Source organism: Canis lupus, chromosome X (assembly GCF_048164855.1).
Source record: "Canis lupus baileyi chromosome X, mCanLup2.hap1, whole genome shotgun sequence".
NCBI lineage: Eukaryota > Metazoa > Chordata > Mammalia > Carnivora > Canidae > Canis > Canis lupus.
Window position 1 is genome coordinate 44,572,093 of NC_132876.1, and position 18,605 is coordinate 44,590,697.

General features: G+C 39.3%; 1 protein-coding gene across 1 annotated transcript; it reads left to right on the forward strand.

The window, feature by feature from the left end:
• Nucleotides 1–270: 270 nt before the first annotated feature.
• SERPINA7 (serpin family A member 7) lies at nucleotides 271–18,601 on the forward strand. The gene is made up of 7 exons (XM_072815486.1): nucleotides 271–416; nucleotides 733–775; nucleotides 14,766–14,812; nucleotides 14,937–15,572; nucleotides 16,628–16,901; nucleotides 17,639–17,786; nucleotides 18,319–18,601. Exons 2-7 carry the CDS (start codon nucleotides 765–767, stop codon nucleotides 18,520–18,522), a joined length of 1,320 nt encoding a protein of 439 aa, XP_072671587.1. The 5' UTR covers nucleotides 271–416; nucleotides 733–764; the 3' UTR covers nucleotides 18,523–18,601.
• Nucleotides 18,602–18,605: the final 4 nt, after the last annotated feature.

Sequence of the window (18,605 nt, forward strand, 5' to 3'; positions counted from 1 at the left end):
GGGTGGGGGTGAATGGGTGATGGGCACTGAGGGGGGCACTTGACGGGATGAGCACTGGGTGTTATTCTGTATGTTGGCAAATTGAACACCAATAAAAAATAAATTTATTATAAAAAATAATTAAAAAAATAAAAATTGTAAAAAAATAGGGTTAGGGTTAGGCTTTTTTAATTTAACTTAATTTTATTTTATTTTATTTTATTTTATTTTTATTTTTTAGGGTTAGGCTTTTGAGGAACTTCGATACTGTTTTCCACAGTGGCTGTACCAGTTTGAATTCCCAACAACAGTGCAAGAGGTTTCCTTTTCCTGCACATCCTCATCAACACCTGTTGTTTCTTGTGTTTTTCATTTTAGCTATTCTGACAGGTGTGAGGTGATAATTCATTGTACTTTTGATTTGCAGTTCCCTAATGGTAAGTGATGATGAGCATCTTTTCATGGGTGTATCTTTTTACCACTAAATTTCTTCTTTGGAGAAATGTCTGTTCATGTCTTCTGCCTATTTTTAAATTTTAAATTAGATTATTTGTGGGATTTTTTGGTGCTGAGCTGTGTAAATTTTTTAATATGTTTTGGATACTAACCCTTTATCAGATATGTCATCTGTAAAATTGCTCCCACTCCTTAGGTTGCCTTTTAGTTTTGTTGATTGTCCCCTGAGTTGTGCAGAAGGCTTTGTTTTGATGTAGTCCCAGTAGTTTATTTTTGCTTTTGTTTTCCTTGCCTCAGGAGACAGATCTAGGAAGAATTGGCCACAGCTGATGTCAAAGAGGTAACTGTTATGTATTCTCCTCTAGGATTTTTATGGCTTTATATCTCACACATAGGTGTTTCATCCATTTTGGATTTATTTTTGTGTATGGCATAAGAAAATGATCCAGTTTCATTGTTTTGCATGTAAATGTCTAGTTTTTCCAACACCATTTATTGAAGAGACTGTCTTTTCCCCATTGGATATTCTTTCCTGCTTTATCAAAGATTAATTGACCATATAGTTGTGGGTTAATTTCTGGGTTTTCTATTCTATTCTATTGATCTATGTGTCTATTTTGTGCCCAGTATCATACTGTTTTGATCGCTACTGCTTTGGAATATAACTTGAAGTCGGGAGTTGTGATGCCTCCAGCTCTGGGTTTCTTTTCCAAGATTGCTTTGGGTATTTGGGGGTCTTTCCTGGTCCATAAAAATGTTAGAATTTTTTGTTCTATATCTATGATAGATATTGTTGGTATTTTGATAAGTATTGCATTAAGTGTGCATATTGCTTTGGGTAATCTAGGCGTTTTAATAATATTTCTTCTTTCAATCCATTATCATGGAATGTTTTTCTATTTCTTTGTGTCATCTTCAATTTTCTTCATTAGTATTTTATATTTTTTAGAACACAGATCTTTCACATCCTTGGTTATATTTATTCCTAGTTATTTTATTGTTTCTGGTGTGATTGTAAATGGGACTGATTCCTAAATTTTTCTTTCTGTTGTTTAATTATTGTTGTATAGTAGTGCAACAGATTTCTATACATTGATTTTGTGTCCCGTGACTTTACTGAATTCAGGTATCAGTTCTAGCAGTTTTTTGGTGGAGTATTTGTGTTTTCTAAAGAGACTAGCATGTCATTTGCAAATAGTGAAATTTTACTTCTTCCTTGACAGTGTGGATGCCTTGTATTTCTTTTTTGTCTTAGCAGGGGCTAAGACTTCCAGTGCTATGTTGAAGAAAAGTGGTGAAAGTAGACATCCCTGTCTTAATCCTGATTGTAAAGGAAAAGCTCTCAGTTTTTCATCGAGTTATGATGTTAGCTGTGGGTTTTTCATATATGACCTTTATTATGCTGAGGTGTTTCCTCTAAACCTACTTTGTTGTATAATGAATGGATGTTTTACTTTGTTAAATGCTTTTTTGTGTTTATTGAAATGATCATATCACTTTTATACTTTATTTTAGTAATGTGATGCATCATGTTGATTGGTTTGCAAAAAAAAAGTCACCTTGCTTGCAACCTGGGAGTAACTGTCACTTGATTGTGGTGAATGATTTTTTTTGATGTATTGTTGGATTCAGTTTGCTAGTATTTTATTGAGAATTTTTGTATGCATGTTCACAAGGGATATTGGCCTGTAGTTCTCATTTTTCAGTGGAGTCTGTATCTGGTTTTGGTGTCAGAGTAATGCTAGTTTCAGAAAATGAGTTTAGAAGTTTTCCTTCTTATAGGTTTTGGAATAATTTGAAAAGAGTAAGTATTAACTCTTTAAATGCTTGGTAGAATGTGAAGCCATCTGGTCCTGGACTTTTGTTTGTTTGGGAATTGTTTGACTACTGATTCAATTTCTGTGCTGGTTATAGGTCTAGTTTTCTTTTCTTCCTGTTTCAGTTTTGCTAGGTTATATGTTTCTAGAAATTTATTGATTTCTTCTAGGTTCTCCAAATTGTTGGCATATAGGTTTTTTTAAAATAATATTTTCTTATATTTGTTTGCATTTCTCTGGTGTGGATTATTTCTCCTCTCTTATTTGTAATTTTATTTCTTTGAGTCCTTTTTGATAAGTCTGGCTAGTGGTTTATCAATTTTATTAATTTCTTCAAGAACCCACTCCTGGTATCTTTGTTCTATTCTACCGTTCATTTTTCACTTTCTATGTCATTTATTTCTGCTCTAATCTTTATTATTTCCAACCTTCTGCTGGATTTACGCTTTATTTGTTGTTTTTCTGGCTTCTTTAGGTGTAAGGTTAGGATGTTTATTTGAGGATTTTCTTCCTCCTTGAAATAAGCCTGAATTGTTATATACTTCGCTTTAGGACCATTTTGCTGCATCCCAAAGGTCTTGGAACATTGTGTTTTCATTTTCTTTGTGTGTGTGTGTGTGTGTGTGTGTGTGTGTTTTCATTTTCATTTTCATTTGTTTCCATGCCTTTTAAAAAAATTATTTTGTGATTTCCTTGTTGATCTATTCATTATTTAGTAGCACATTGTTAAATTTACATGAATTTGTTGTTTTTCCAAAGTTTTTCTTGTTGATTTCTAGTTTCACGGTGTGGTAGTCAGAAAAGGTGCATGGTATGATTTTAATCTTTCTGTATTTTTTGAGACCGGATTTGTGACCTAATATGTGATCTATTCTGGAGAATGTTTCATGTGTACTTGAAAAGAATGTGTATTCTGATGTTTCTGAATGGAATATTCTGAATATATCTGTTAAGTCCCTCTGGTCTAGTGTGTCATTCAAAGCCATTGTTTCATTGTTTATTTTCTGTTTAGATGATCCATCCATTGATGTATGTAAGTGGAGTGGTAAAGTTCCCTACTATTAATTATTCTTATCAATTACTTCTTTTATGCTGCTTATTAATTCTTTTATATATTTGGGTGCTTCTATGTTGAGTGCATCAATATTTACAATTGTTATGTATTCTTGCTGGATTGTACCCTTTATTGTGATATAGTGTCTTTCTTTGTCTCTTATTACAGTCTTGGTTTTATTTTTTATTTTCTTTTTTCTCCTTTTTTATTATTTATTTATTTTTTTTAATAATAAATTTATTTTTTATTGGTGTTCCAGGGCAGGTCAAGGGACTTACAGTATACAGAATCAGAGGATTTTATTATTTTTTTATTGGAGTTCAGTTTGCCAACATATAGCATAACATCCAGTGTCCATCCCGTCAAGTGCCCTCCTCAGTGCCAATCTCACAGTCACCCCAACCCCCCACCCACCTTCCTTTCCACCACCCCTTGTTCATTTCCCAGAGTTAGGTGTCTCTCAGGTTCTGTCACCCTCACTGATATTTCCCACTCATTTTCTCTCCTTTCCCTTTATTCACTTTCACTAATTTTTATATTCCCTAAAGGAATGAGACCATATAATGTTTGTCCTTCTCTGACTGACTTACTTCACTCAGCATAATACCCTCCAGTTCCATCCACTTCGAAGCAAATGGTGGGTATTTGTCATTTCTAATGGCTGAGTAATATTGCACTGTCTATATATACCACATCTTCTTTATCCATTCCTCTGACGAAGGACATCTAGGCTCCTTCCGCAGTTTGGCTATTGTGGACATTGCTGCTGTGAACATTGAGGTACAGGTGTCCTGGGGTTTCAGTGCATCAGTATCTTTGGGGTAAACACCCAGCAGTACAATTGCTGGGTTGTAGGGCAGTTCTATTTTTAACTCTGAGGAAGCTACACAGTTGTCCAGAGTGGCTGTACCAGTTCACATTGCAAGAGGGTTCCCCTTTCTCCACATCCTCTCCAACATATGGGTTTCCTATCTTGTTAATTTTCCCCATTCTCACTGGTGTGAGGTGGTATCTCATTGTGGTTTTGATTTGTATTTCCCTGATGGCAAGTGATGCGGAGCATTTTCTCATTTGCTTGTTGGCCATGTCTATGTCTTCGTCTGTGAAACTCAACAGCAAAGAAACAAACAATCCAATCATGAAATGGGCAAAAGACATGTGCAGTCTTGGTTTTAAAGTTTAGTTTGCTATAACTATTGCTCTACTGGCTTTCTTTTGCATGAATGATGTTTCTCCATCCCCTCACTTTCCATCTGCAGGTGTCTTTAGGTCTAAAATGAGTCTCTTTTAGGCAGCATATTGATGGGTATTGTTTTTTAAATATATTCTGAAATCCTATGTATTTTTTGTTTTTTAAAAAAGATTTTATTTGTTCATAAGAGACACACAGAGAGAGAGAGAGGCAGAGACATAGGCAGAGGGAGAAGCAGGCTCCATGCAGGGAGCCCAATATGGGACTCGATCCTAGGACTCCAGGATCATGCTCTGAGCCAAAGTCAGATGCTCAACCACTGAGCAACCCAGGCGTCCCTATCCTATGTCTTTTGATTGGAGCATTTAGTCTATTTACATTCAAATTATTTATTGATAGTTATCGTATTTCCTTCCATGTTATTACTTGTTTTGTCATTATTTCTGGAGATTTCTCTGAAACTTTCTTGTCCTTGTCACTTTTGGTCCTTTCTTTGTACTCAAAGAGTCTCTAATATTTCATGCAGGGCTGGTTTAGCGGCAATATCCTCCTTTAGTTTTTGTTTGTCTAGGAAACTCTTATCTCTCCTTCTATTCTGAATGATAGTCTTGCTGGATAGAGTATTCTTGGCAGCAGATTTTCCCCATTCGGCTCTTTTAATATATCATGCCACTCCCTTCTGGCTTGCCAAGGTTCTGTTGAGAAATCTCCAGCTAGCCTCATAGGTCTTCCCTTTTAAGTTAAGGACTTCTTTTGTCTTGCTACTTTCAAGGTTTTTTTCCTTATCACTATATTATTGCAAATTTAATTCCAATATGTTTTGGTGTTGGCCTGTTTTATTTATTTATTTATTTATTTATTTATTTATTTATTTATTTATTTTGATGGGAGTTCTCTGTGCCTTCCAGATCCGATGTCTGTTTCCTTCCCCAGATTAGGGAGGTTTTCAGCTATTATTCCCTCAAATAAATTTTCTGCCCCTTTTTCTCCCTCTTCTTCTTCTGGGACTCTTAAAATATGAATGTTATGTTTCATGGAGTATCTGAACTCCCTAAGATTATTCTCACGTTGCATAATTCTTCTTTGTCTATTTTGTTCAGCTTTCTTATTTTCCATTATTTTGTCTTCTAGGTCACTAATTCATTCCTCTGCTTGTTCCAACCCATTGTTCATTGCATCAAGCTGTTTCCAATCTCATTTATTGCATTCTTTGTTTCTGATTGATTCTTTTTTAAACTCTTTTATCTCTGTGGTAAAGGTCCCATTGATGTTTTCTTTTCTCAAGCCCAGTGAGTATCCTTATGATTGTTCCTTTAAATTCTCCCTTAGTCATGTTACTCATATGTGTTTTGCCTAGACTTCTGGATGTGGCCTTATCTTATTCTTTCATTTAGGATAAATTCCTCCATCTTCACATTCTGTCCAAGTCTCTACCTTCTTATTTGTGTTAGAAAAGCCACTTATGTGCCCTGTTCCTGAAAGTAATGGTCTTTTGCAAAAGAAATCTTGTAGTGCCCAGGGCCTGGAACCTCAGTGTGTGTCTCTAGTATGTGCTATGTGCTCTCTGCTGTTTTGTTGTGTCTTCTCTATCCTTCAGGCCAGTCATCTGCAGAGGCTATCCTTGCCAGGTATGGACAATGTTTGGTCCCTGGTCTGAATGTGTTGAGTTTTAAGTAGTTGTGGTCTGATGTACTTGTAAAGTGAGAACTGAGGCCTTGCAGAGCTCTCTGGTTGGGTGATGTGGTGGGGGTAGGGGTTTTTCCCAGTTTTCTGGGGGAGGTACCCACCACACTGGGCCTGAGGCAAACTTGCTTGAGAAGGGCAGTCCCACCAGAGTGCATAGGGGTGATGCTTGGTGTAGGCAAGTTAGGCTGTCAATATCAGCTCTGTGTTGTTTCTTGCAAGTGGCTCTGTGTTTATAGCCAGGAGAGAAATGTTGATAGTCAGTTCCTTTGTTCCCACAGAGTAGTCTCCATGAACACTGCTTCTCAGGGGTGTGCTCAGAGAAGAGCCAATAATCTCCCCACTGTGTGAAGCAGGCATCCTTCAAATTTCTGTTTCTACACAGTCTGCCCCCAGGTTATTTATGTATATTCTCTCCAGGAGCAGTGAATTCTCTATCCCAGTCAAGCCTGCTGACCTTTAAAACTCCAGGCTTTAATTCCCAGTAATTACAGGAACTCAGAAATTCATCCCTTCTCATTTTCCAATCCAGCAACTTTGAAGAAATGTTCTTCTGTGTTTCCCTGTGTGCTTCTCTCTTTCTTGCCATTCTCTGCAATCACAGCTCCCTCCCCTCTGAAGCACTCAGGATCTGTTTTTCTCCTAAACTAGTCTCCACACTTCCTACTGTCTTTGATGAGGAGTCTTCTTTCCTTTTAGTTATGGAGTTTGTCCTGTCAGTCTTCAGGTTGAAATCTGATATATCAAGGATGATTTAATAGTTATCTAGTTGTGTTTGTGGGTTAATAGTTATCTTGTTGTGTTTGTGGGACAAGATGAGCCTAGGGTCCTCCTACTCTTCTGCCATCTTCCTCTTCTCTGTACTATTTTTAATTTTTTGAATATGCTCCACACTATTTACCTCAGTGGTTGTACTGGTTTGCATTCCCACCAACAGTGCAAGAATGCTCTGTTTTCTCCACATATTTGTCAATGCTTGTTTTTTTCTCGAAATTTTTATTTTAGCCATCTGACAGGTGTGAGGTAATATATCATTGTGGTTTTCATTTGCATTTCCCTGATGATGAGTGACTTAGAGCATCTTTTACTCTATTGGCCATTTGGATCTCTGGAGAAATATCTGTTCATATCTTCTGCCCATTTTTTAAAATTTTATTTTATTTTTATTTTTTATAATAAATTTATTTTTTATTGGTGTTCAATTTGCCAACATACAGAATAACACTCAGTGCTCATCCCAAGTGCCCCCCTCAGTGCCCGTCACCCATTCACCCCGCCTGTGTTTTATTATTTATCCATGAAAGACAGAGGGGGAGAGAGAGAGAGACAGAGAGAGAGGCAGAGACACAGGCAGAGGGAGAAGCAGGCTCCATGCAGGGAGCCTGATGTGGCACTCGATCCCAGGACCTGAGGATCGCACCATGGACTGAAGGCAGCGCCAAACCACTGAGCCACCAGGTTGCCCTAATGCTGGTTTTTGACAACTGGTTATCAGTCTGTTTATATATAATATCTTCTGCATATAGCAGTCTATATTAAGTTGGTGGTTGCCTAAGTTTGAACTCATTCTTTACTCCGCCTTCCCAACATTTTAGGTATATGGTGTTATATCTTATATCCTTTTATTTTGGGAGTCCTTTTATTTCTTTAGATATGCTTTTGTGATTCCTACTTTTCCTACTCCTACTTATGGTCTTTCCTTTCCACTCAAAGAGTCTTTAACATTTTTTACAGTGCTGGGGTAGTGGTCATAAATTCCTTTAACTTTTGTTAGTCTGGGAAACCCTATTTCTCCTATTCTGAGTGGTTCCCTTTCTGGATAGTGTTCTTGGCATCAGATTTTTCCCTTTCAGTGCTTTGAATATATCATGCCACATTCTTCTGACCTGCAAAGTTTCTGCTGGAAAATCTGCTGATAGGCTTTTGGAGGTTCCCTTGTATGTAAGCATTTTCAGTTTTCCTACTACTTTTAAAATTCACTAGCACTACTTTTTTTCATTCTAATTACTCTTTGTTTGGTGTGAACCTCCTTTTGTTGACTTTGTTGGGGGTTCTCCCCCTTGATCTGGATATCTCTTTCCTTCTCCCAGATTTGGAACATTTTCTTCTATTATTTCCTCAAATAACTTTTCTGCCCTCTTTTCTCTCTCTTCTCCTTCTAGGATCCCTATAATGCAAATGTGATTACACTTGATATTGGCCTTGAGTTCCCTAAGTCTGTTTTCATTTTGTGTTATTATATTTTCTCTCACCTGCTCAGATTGCTTGCTTTCCAGTATTGTGTTCTCCATGTGGCTGTTTCATTCATCTGCTTTCTCTAGCTTACTATTTATTTAATGTAGTATATTTTTAATTTCACTTATTTTGTTCTTAATATCTGATTGGTTCTCTTTGATCTCATTGTTAAGGGTCTCACTGATGTCCTCCTCTTTTCTCAAATCCACTATCTTTATGATCATTGCTTTCATTTCTCTATCAGGCATATTAGTTATCTCCGTTTCATTTAGGTCTCTTGCTGTGGTTTTGTACTGTTCTTTCATTTGTGAATACTCCTCTTTCTCCTCACTTTGTCTAGCTCTCTGTGTTTGTTTCTAAGTATTAGGAAAATCAGCTACATCCTCTGAACTTGAAAGTAATTACGTTATGAGTAACAGGTCCTGTGGTTCCTTGTAACACAATGTTCTCTGTTCACCAGAACATTATGTTTAAGGTGTGTCTTCTCTGTGTGTTGTGTACATCCTACTATTATGTCTGACCTGCATTTGATTTTAGTCCAGCCAACTCCAATGTCCCTATTTGCCTGTTGTGGGCACAATGGGAAGAGTTTGGTTTCTGTGCTATTAAGGGGCCAGTCTGGAGTTGCTGTGGTGTTATAGTTGGTCAGTGCCAGGAATTAGATCACATGCCTGTCCTTAGCCCATCTGCCAGGACTACAGATGCATCAAACTTCAGATCTTTCTCCCTGTGCTGTACATGAGAGTTTTTTGTTGGTCAGTAGGATGACACTCAGATCAGATTCCTGCCCCGCAGATCATCTACTGGGGCTGCAGTTGCACTGATCAGAGGGCACTCTGTCTGCACTGACAGTTATAAGGTTTGGCTGCAGGCACTGGAGTTGCACTGGTATATACAGTTATCTTTCCCTATCTTCAGGGCAGGAGTGGTGGCAGTCTGTGCTGATGCTGATTGAAAGGTGTGTTATGGCAAGAGCTGCTTTGGAGGCATGCCTGCCAGGTAGGGCTGTATGATGGGGCAGGTCTGCAAAAGAATGTGGGGGTAGGGTGTGCAGTGTTAGGAAAATAGGTGGAGAATGTTTAGGTTGGTTCCTATAAGTGTCTGGCTATCAAAGCATGGGAGGAGTGTGAGAAATGACATAGGTCAGCTGTTTTTTTCTTGGAGAAGTCTCCTAAAGATCCCTTCCCCCTCAACTCAAGTTCTGAGATAAATAATTTAATCTCCTCATATACTCGAGGCACTTTTTAAACTGCTGCTTCTGTGCTGTATCCTCGTGGTTTATTTGCTGTGCTGGCTCTTTAAGAGCAGGGGCTTGTTTTCCTATTGCCCCCTGGTTCTTCTGGAGCTAAGGTGACTGATTTTTAAAGTACTTGGAGTTAATCCCTGTTGATTGTAAAAACTCACAAAGTTAAGGCCCATATTTTGGTTTTCAAAGTCAAATATCATGAAGATTCATTTTACCAGTGCAAGTCCCCCATGCCTGGGGTGCCTGGTGTGGGGACTGATCTCACTTCTCTTTGCTTGTGGTGTCCTTCCCATTTGTGGTTGGTCTCACCTTAGGGCTTGTTGCTAACCATGTCTCTGCCCCTCCTACTCTTTTCAATGTGGTCTCTTCTTTAGGATTTTTTTTTTAGGTTTTATTTATTTATTTGAGACACACAGAGAGAGAGAGAGAGAGAGAGAGAGAGGCAGAGGGAGAAGCAGGCCCTACGCAGGGAGCCTGACGTGGGACTCGATCCCGGGTCTCCAGGATCACGCCCTGGGCTGAAGGCGGCACTAAACCGCTGAGCCACCGGGGCTGCCCTCTTCTTTAGGATTAACTGTGGAAAGTCTTCGTGTTGTTTTCTGACTTGCACTGATGTGTCTGTTATCTTTGTGTATCCATAGGATGAGGTGAATTTAGGATTCTCGTACTCTGCCAACCTAGAATTTCTTACCTAATGGAGCTAGAAGGCTAAATTAGCACTTGATCTTGTGAATTATTAAGTTACAGAATAATATTTAGTTCCCAGCATTGACAGGTCATATTTGTCAGTTAGTCACTGAAATAAAAATAATAAGAACTTAAGAATAAGTAAATTGAGAGAACTAAAAAATACCTCAGGCTCAAAATACCCATTCAGCTCCCCTTGACTATAGAAACATTCCTTCTCTTTGTTCAGTGTGGCTCCCTTTTGTGTAAATACACAGTACTTCATAAAATTTCAATTGTGAGAAGGAGCCCATTTTTCTACTGCCACCACCCCACACTCATTAATGTCTCCAGACTTACAACTAGACTAAGACACCATCATTTACCCCAAAACTAGGATATAGGATCAAATATCAACTCAAAAGTAGGAGAAAAATGTTTATGCATTAAAAGATTTGTGAAACTAGGGGCACCTGGGTGGCTCAGTAGGCTGAGCATCTGACTCTTGATTTCAACTTAAGTCATGATCTCACAGTTGTTGGATCAAGCCTCACCTTGGGCTCTGCACTGGACATGGAGCCTCCTTGGGATTCTCCTTCTCCCTATCCCTCTGCCACTCTCTTCCACCTTGCATGTGTACACATTCTCTCTTAAAAAAACAACTCTGAAACTGTAGAATTTTGAATTGTGAAATTTCCAAAGTAAAATTCTGAGCAAGTTGTGTGAAAATGGATTGTTATGGTGTTCATCCAAAGAGGGAGAAACTTAATTTTAGAACTGATTGAATTTATTGATATGGTTACACTTCCTAGAGATTCTATATTCAATGTGCTAGCCTCAGCAGCTTTACACAAGATTAAATTATTGTTTTAAATATAAGTTTCAAAAAAGATCTTATACATTCATAGTCAATCAATCACTTCATCTTAGTGAGAATGTATTTCCAGAAAGCAGAACGAAACAGCAGTTAGGAATGGAGGAAGTGGAATACAGGGCCTGTGGAGACTTTGGGTAGGGGGAGAGAATCAAGGCCAGTAGATGAAAGAGAAGAGAATTAATAGCTGCTGAATCCTGGTTATATGCCAGGCACTATATAGAAGCTTTTGGACAGCACCTCTACATTTCACTTGATACTAGTGATATCTATATGATAACCACATGATGTGGGGATTGTTATCATTTCACTATAGAAGTGAAGAAACTAGGTTCTAGGACATTAAGAAACTTGCCACAAATTACATTACTACATAGGAAGGACATGATAGGATAGAACTCCAGAGCACAAAATGGGTGAGTCTGCAAGGAGAGGGCTGCCCTTCTTATGTGCCAGAAACAGATCCTGCAGTTACTACCTGCCAGCAAAGCTTAGCTGAATCAGATGCATCAGATAAAAAGCTGTATCATTGTTTGACTATGCCACCAGAGGGCACAGGTTTAGAAGTTTTCTTTCTGGATAGTCTTTTGCCTGTTTCTTCTGTAGTGACTGGCTATAGTTGAGAGAGGATATATGTGTTTATACCAGAAGTGATCATGGACTGACCTCAGTGTCTGGAGATCTGATGTTTCCACTGCCTTGGAGTGGAACACATGAAACTGTGACCATCCCATATGTGAGGTAGGCCCTTTCCTTTTAAAATGGGTAATTAGAAAGATCCTTTGGATTCAGGGCTGATATTTAGCATTTACCTCTGAAATCCCACTTTTCAGTGGGGAGTTTTTTAGTGTGGTACTTTTCACAGGAACTCTGTATGTTTGAGAAGAAACAATGTTACAGCAAAATCATCCTCTATCTAGTCACTGCCTTGCCAAAATCCCCCAGTGGTTTTTTTTAATGACCTCAATGTGAACTATTTTACCTGGTTTCTACATCCCCTCATAGACTGTAATCAGACTTCTCTCAAATTAGCCTCTATTTTCCTAATGTCCAACCTTCACTTAGCATATGCATATCCTTAATGTCTTGAAACAGTGTCTGGAATTAGATGCTTCACATCATGCCCTGCGTATGGTAAATACTCAATAAACAAGAGTTGTTACTACTACTACTACTACTACTACTACTACTACTACTACTACTATTACTACTGCTACCACCAGACCTAGAAAATGGCAGAGACAGGATGGAAATTAGGTCTCCTGAGTCTAGTGTTTTTTGCTCCCACTGCTACTTTGTATCACACAGCTCAGTACACAGCTAATACTGGACAGTGAAATCTTTCATTCTACTCTCCTTGTCTCCTTCTGCATCCTCTTTTATTCTTGTGACCCAGGAGATGGCACAGGGGGTTTTAGAGACCAGAGGATAGGACTGGTTTCCCCTGAGCAGACATATGTGTGCAGCATCAGAAGTCTAGAGTTGGAAGCTACTTTGACATCATCTCCTCCGTGCCAATGCACAAATAATTTGTATAGCACCAGTTAGAGAGGCCCATCCAGCCTCTGCCTTTATGCAACTTTCCCTCAAAAGATCGCCAGTCCCAACACTAGTCCTGATGCATAAAACAGTCTTTATCCTTCTGCATTTTCCCATGGTCCTCATCCTGCCTGGTGAAAAGACACATTTCCTAGCATGAATCTGGGCCTGCCACCTCTGATAATTATCTTTCTCTTTTGTTATAGATGAAGGATTTGGCAGCTAAAGCAATCATTCAGAGTTCTATCCTTATCATTTTTCACTTTGTTCTTATTGGCCTTGGTTTTGTGCATCAGCTTTGAAAATATCATCCCAGGGTTAATGCTGGGGTTAATGAGTAACTAAGAGTGCTCTACTTTTGCAATACAGGGCATGTTATAAAGATGGAAAGATTTTGCTTTCTGAGAGATACAAGTAGCTTCTTGGACATGTGCTGTAAGTAATCTTTTTCTCTCTTTGGGAATTTTGGACATTTCTATCAGCAAGTCAAAATCCCAGATAACTGTGTGCCCCAAATTCCTAGCTCCAGAGGCCAAGGTCTAAGTGTGGTCGTCTGATAATTGACCTCTTACCAGCTTCTGCAATTTTTACAGAGGGAGGATTCTAACAACATGTAGAGATTGGATAAAGGTGTAAATGCAGGGGGTTGGGGTGGAAGAAATTGGAGATAGTGTGACTTGCTAGGAGCTAGTGAAGTAGTTCAGGCCATGAGCTTAGGCTGTGGCAGGAGAAAGGAGATGTTTTCAGAGACATTTAGTATGTATTACTCAGAAGGCATCGTGACTCAATAGATGTAGGGAATGAGAATGAAGGAAGCCCCTAGGATGGCACCCAGGCTTCTGGCATGGGAGTCTCAGTTGATAGTGATATAGAATGAAGATGTAGGAGCAGGACTGAGAGCTAAGGAGATGTTATATTTACCTTTGGAAACTTTAAAACTTCCAAATCGAAACTGAAGTATGTGTGGAACATTCTGGTGGCTATACCAGTAGACAGTTGGAAAAATGTCTGGTAATATAAGATAGTCATCTGTATTAGAGAATGTAGTTTTGTGTGGTGGCAGATGAGTTCCTAGGAATGGATGAGACTACTCAGAGGAAGGTTGGAGGACTGAGAACTCCTGTCCTGACTCCATGGATCTTTTTCTTTTGATCACTTATGTCCGTGGTCACTGGATTCCACAGCCAAATTCCTTATTCCCATGCCTTGTACCTTTCCAGGCTCAGAGAATACTACACTATATTTTTTGGCTTCTGTTCTAATATAATTTAAAAAAAGAACCTGAGTGTAAGAATAATAGTGTTAAGATGTCATGTAACTTAGAAATGACTCTTTAGATAATGCTGCTGATGAAGGACATCTAAACTGCAAAAAGTTGGGGCACCTGGGTAGCTCAGTGGTTGAGTATCTGCCTTTGGCTCAGGTTGTGATCCTGGGGTCCTGGAATCAAGTCCTGTATGGGGGTCCCCTCAGGGAGCCTGCTTCTCCCTCTGCCTATGTCTTGGCTTCTCTCTGGTCTCTCATGAATAATAAATAAAATCTTAAAAAATAAACTGCAAAAAGTTATACTTTCATCTTTCTGTTGTTTGGAGATACTTCTGTGGCTTCTGTGTGTTGCATGAATGTTTTAATTTCAGCTCATGACCTTGTACCTGGCTCCATTAACCTTCCATCTCAACCAAACATATCTTGTGAAAATTATTCTCCTTTGTATGTTATCCAAAGGAATGTAAAGATAATTCTCTCATCTCATTTCTTGAAGATTTTCTCTTAAGAAAAATGCTAAATTAAAAAAAATCCAAAATTCTAATCTACAAAAATTAACATAAGCAGAGGGAGTGCTAGTTTTATCAAAGGATACCTCACTCTCTGAAAAGCTGCTTCTTATTGAAATAAAAAGTAATTTAATTTTCATAAATGTAATTTCCTCACAAAGTTTTCATATGTTGTTATTACATTTGAAAGACTGTCCATGCCATTGATGGCCCCCACAAGCTACCTTTCCTACTCTCTGTCCCTATTAGATGTATCTTCAGTTGTTCAGAGGAGAGAGGCCTCCACACAGACTCTGGTGAGCACACCATTAAATATTTTCTATTGTTTTACTAGTCATGATGGACAATTATTATGTTTCTGACTAAGATTTTTCATCCAGCTAAGATCCCCCAATGGTTCTCTCATCTCATTTCTTATAGATCACTTTCCTTCCAAAATGCCACTATTCCTCTATCTGGCTCTCTTGGTACTTGAGCTTCATTGTGCATCATCTATCAGATCTGAAGGCAAAGTAATCACCTGCAATTCCCCCCAAAAAAATGCCACTTTCTATAAGATGTCATCCATCAATGCTGACTTTGCATTTAACCTGTACCGGAGATTCACTGTGGAGACCCCAGATCGGAACATCTTCTTTTCCCCTGTGAGCATTTCTGCAGCTTTGGCCATGCTCTCCTTTGGGGCCTGCTACAGCACCCAAATTCAAATCCTGGAAAGCTTGGGGTTTAACCTCACAGACACCCCAATGGCAGAGATCCAGCAGGGCTTTCAGCACCTGATCTGTTCACTGAATATTCCAAAGAAGGAGTTAGAATTACAAATGGGAAATACCCTCTTCATTGGGAAGCAGCTGAAGCCACTGGCACAGTTCTTGGATGATGTCAAGAACCTCTATGCAACTGAGGTATTTTCTACCGACTTCTCCAATGTTTCTGCAGCCCAGCAGTTAATCAACAGTCATGTGGAGAAGCAAACCAAAGGGGAAGTTGTAGGCCTCATCCAAGACCTCAAACCAAACACCATCATGGTCCTGGTGAACTATATTCACTTTAAAGGTAAGGCCCTAAGATATGCATTCCTAGATCAGTGTTCCCATAATTTGATGGGATTCTCTGGGGAGCTCATAGTCTCTTCACATTGGCATCAGGTGTCCCTCATACCACAGTGACTTGATCTACTGTACATAGCTGTGTATAGTTTTGAATCTTCCAGGAGGGATACATAGTTCCTTGAATGAATCCAGAGAATTTCTAGGGAGAGGGCACTTTCAATGAGTGACAATGGTATGAACATCTTGCTCACATCTAGCTAGAGAATCATGGTTTCTAAAAGATTTTGTGAGGTTGGACGAGCTTGTGCTTGGAAGGTAAATAGACTTGGGTTTAACCTCTACTGTGACCCTCACTTGCTGTGCATTCTTGGGCATGTTACATAAATATTTCTATCATGTACAATGCACCCACTATGTGTTTAGCACCATGCTACATGTGTGGTTTGCATACATTGTCTCATCTACTCCTTACAAGGGCCCATGTTCACAGCTAATAAGTTTCAGAGCTGGCATTCCCACCCAGGTTTGTCTGATTCTAAAGCTCGTGCTTGTAACAACAAGAAACATGTGACTCTTTTCTGAAGGTGCTGTGCCCAAATGATTTCTCCTGGTTCTACAGCACATGTCAGCCATGTTTGGTGGAGGAGTGAACAATTCTTGGCCACAAACCACACACTTGTAGACGGATAAAACGGCAGAACAGATCTGTTGTCTCATTTCACCCTGTGTGTTGGATGTGCTTATACCTTTATACGGAAGAAGAAACTGTGGCTCTGATGGGTTTAGTGTAAGTATAGTGGTTTTGAACATAGATGGAACAGCAGTTGAGCATGGAGTCCAACAGTCCTGGGTGTGACTCCTGGCTCTGCCATGGGCTAGCTGGAAGAGCATGTAAAGTCACTTTCTCTCCCTGGTTCTCACTCACTTGTGAAACTGGTTAACAGCAGATACCTACCTCTGTGGTGGTCTTAATTACCAGATAAGATGACTGATGGAAAAATTTATACTGGCATTAATACTGGTTTTAAAAAAGGAACTCTTTTCTCTCTGTACTTTAAGCCCAGTGGGCAAATCCTTTCGATCCATCCAAGACAGAAGAGGGTTTCAGCTTCTCAGTGGACAAGACCACAACAGTGAAAGTGCCCATGATGCACCAGATGGAGCAATACTATCACCTGGTGGATACGGAGTTGAACTGCACAGTGCTTCAAATGGACTACAGCAAGAATGCTCTGGCACTCTTTGTCCTTCCCAAAGAGGGTCAGATTGAGTGGGTGGAAGGGGCCATGTCATCTAAAACACTGAAGAAGTGGAACCGCTTACTGCAGAAGGGGTAAACACTTTAGATGATGTGAGAAGTAGAGGGTGGGCATAATGTTACAGGTGAAACAGAGTTCAGCAGAAACCCAGAGGCAGGAGAATTACCCCGAACCACTTAACAATTGTGTGATGACTACTAAAGTATACCAAGGTGATACTTTGTGTCAGTCCCTTTACCAAGTGCTTTACATACTTCATCATTTCATTTCATTCAAAGCACATCAACAAACCTACAAAGGATATAGTATCATAGGGATTTTTCAAGTGAAGAGTTAGGGCTAGAGAGAAAATGAAGTCTTCAAAGCCAGTCAGTGAGCAAATTGATGTCTTCCCAGAAGCCAACTAGAATTTAGGGGGTGGGTAGGATTTTGACATTAAGAGGTAGATAAATAGCCATATTATCTGGGAGTGCTAAATGGAAAACCATGAAAATTTCCAAGTGCTACCAATTGTCATTCATGTTGTTGACTCCCCAACCTTGGCTAACACCCCAGAGATGTTTCTTTTTTACTATAAATGAGACACAGCTCCCTGCTTTCAGTGCTGTCACCCACATTGGCCAAACCATAGTTCATTTATTTCAGGATAACTCCTGAGGTGCAGAAACCATGTATTGATCTGAATATCAATGGTTGACAATACTTAGGGGAGGAGCAGAGCCCAATATAATACAATGGTGACCGACAGAGGAGGAGAATCATGAGCTTGGTGTGCTGATAGCCATGTGTTACCTCTCCCTTTCCCCTACAGGTGGATTGACTTGTTTGTTCCAAAGTTTTCCATTTCTGCCACACATGACCTTGGAGCCACCATTCTGAAGATGGGCATTCAGGATGCCTTTGCTGATAATGCCAATTTTCGTGGACTCATGGGGAACAATGGTCTTAAATTTTCCAAGGTAAGTTGGTTGATTAGAGTTCCTTGAATGTATAAGTTGGAATAGCCGTTAAGGTCAATTAATTAAATTCTCTCATTTTATTAATGAGGATTCTGAAACCCAGAGAGGCAGAATGACTCCTCTTATGCCAGATTCACTCTAGAGTCATTCTCATTACCCCCAAAAAAGTAACTGTGACAGTTAATTCAATCCTCAACTTTCATGTCCTAAAACAATTCTGATAGATAAACTTAGTGATTACAATCAACTCTGGTGAGATAGAGCTCTGGAGGAGGTGGCAGGGTAAGGAAAAAGCATAAAAATGTGATTTCTGGAGGCAGAAAGCCATGGAGTAAGTGGTTCCCTGACAGCTAACTCTAAAATCACCAGAGATTCAATAACCACACTTAGCCAAATAGCCTCCATATTAAAGCACCATCAACAGTGCAATAAAGAGATAGCCCTGTCCTTTCTTTTCTTTCCCTACTTCCAAACTGTTCCAAAGACTTTTCCTGTTTGTGATCAGTACTATTTGTTCCTTCCCTCTCCGCAGGCTGCTCACAAGGCTGTGCTGCACATTGGTGAAAAGGGAACTGAAGCTCTACTTGTCCCTGAAGTCAGGTTCCTGGATCAGCCTGAGATAACTCTCCTTCACCCTATCATCCAATTTGATAGATCCTTTCTGTTGTTGATTTTGGAGAAAAGCACCAGGAGCATTCTCTTTCTAGGGAAAGTTGTGAACCCAATGGAAGTATAATTGGGAAATAGGCTGTTGGCTAATTGCATGTGCTTGTTGCAATAGGAAATAAATAAATAGTATGGCTTTATGTGATCGACATG

Bases quoted from the DNA above. Each gene is read 5' to 3' on its own strand.
- SERPINA7 (XM_072815486.1), top strand. The intron at 15,573-16,627 runs GTAAGGCCCTAA...CTGTACTTTAAG, and splicing joins GAACTATATTCACTTTAAAG to CCCAGTGGGCAAATCCTTTC. The intron at 17,787-18,318 runs GTAAGTTGGTTG...CCCTCTCCGCAG, and splicing joins ATGGTCTTAAATTTTCCAAG to GCTGCTCACAAGGCTGTGCT.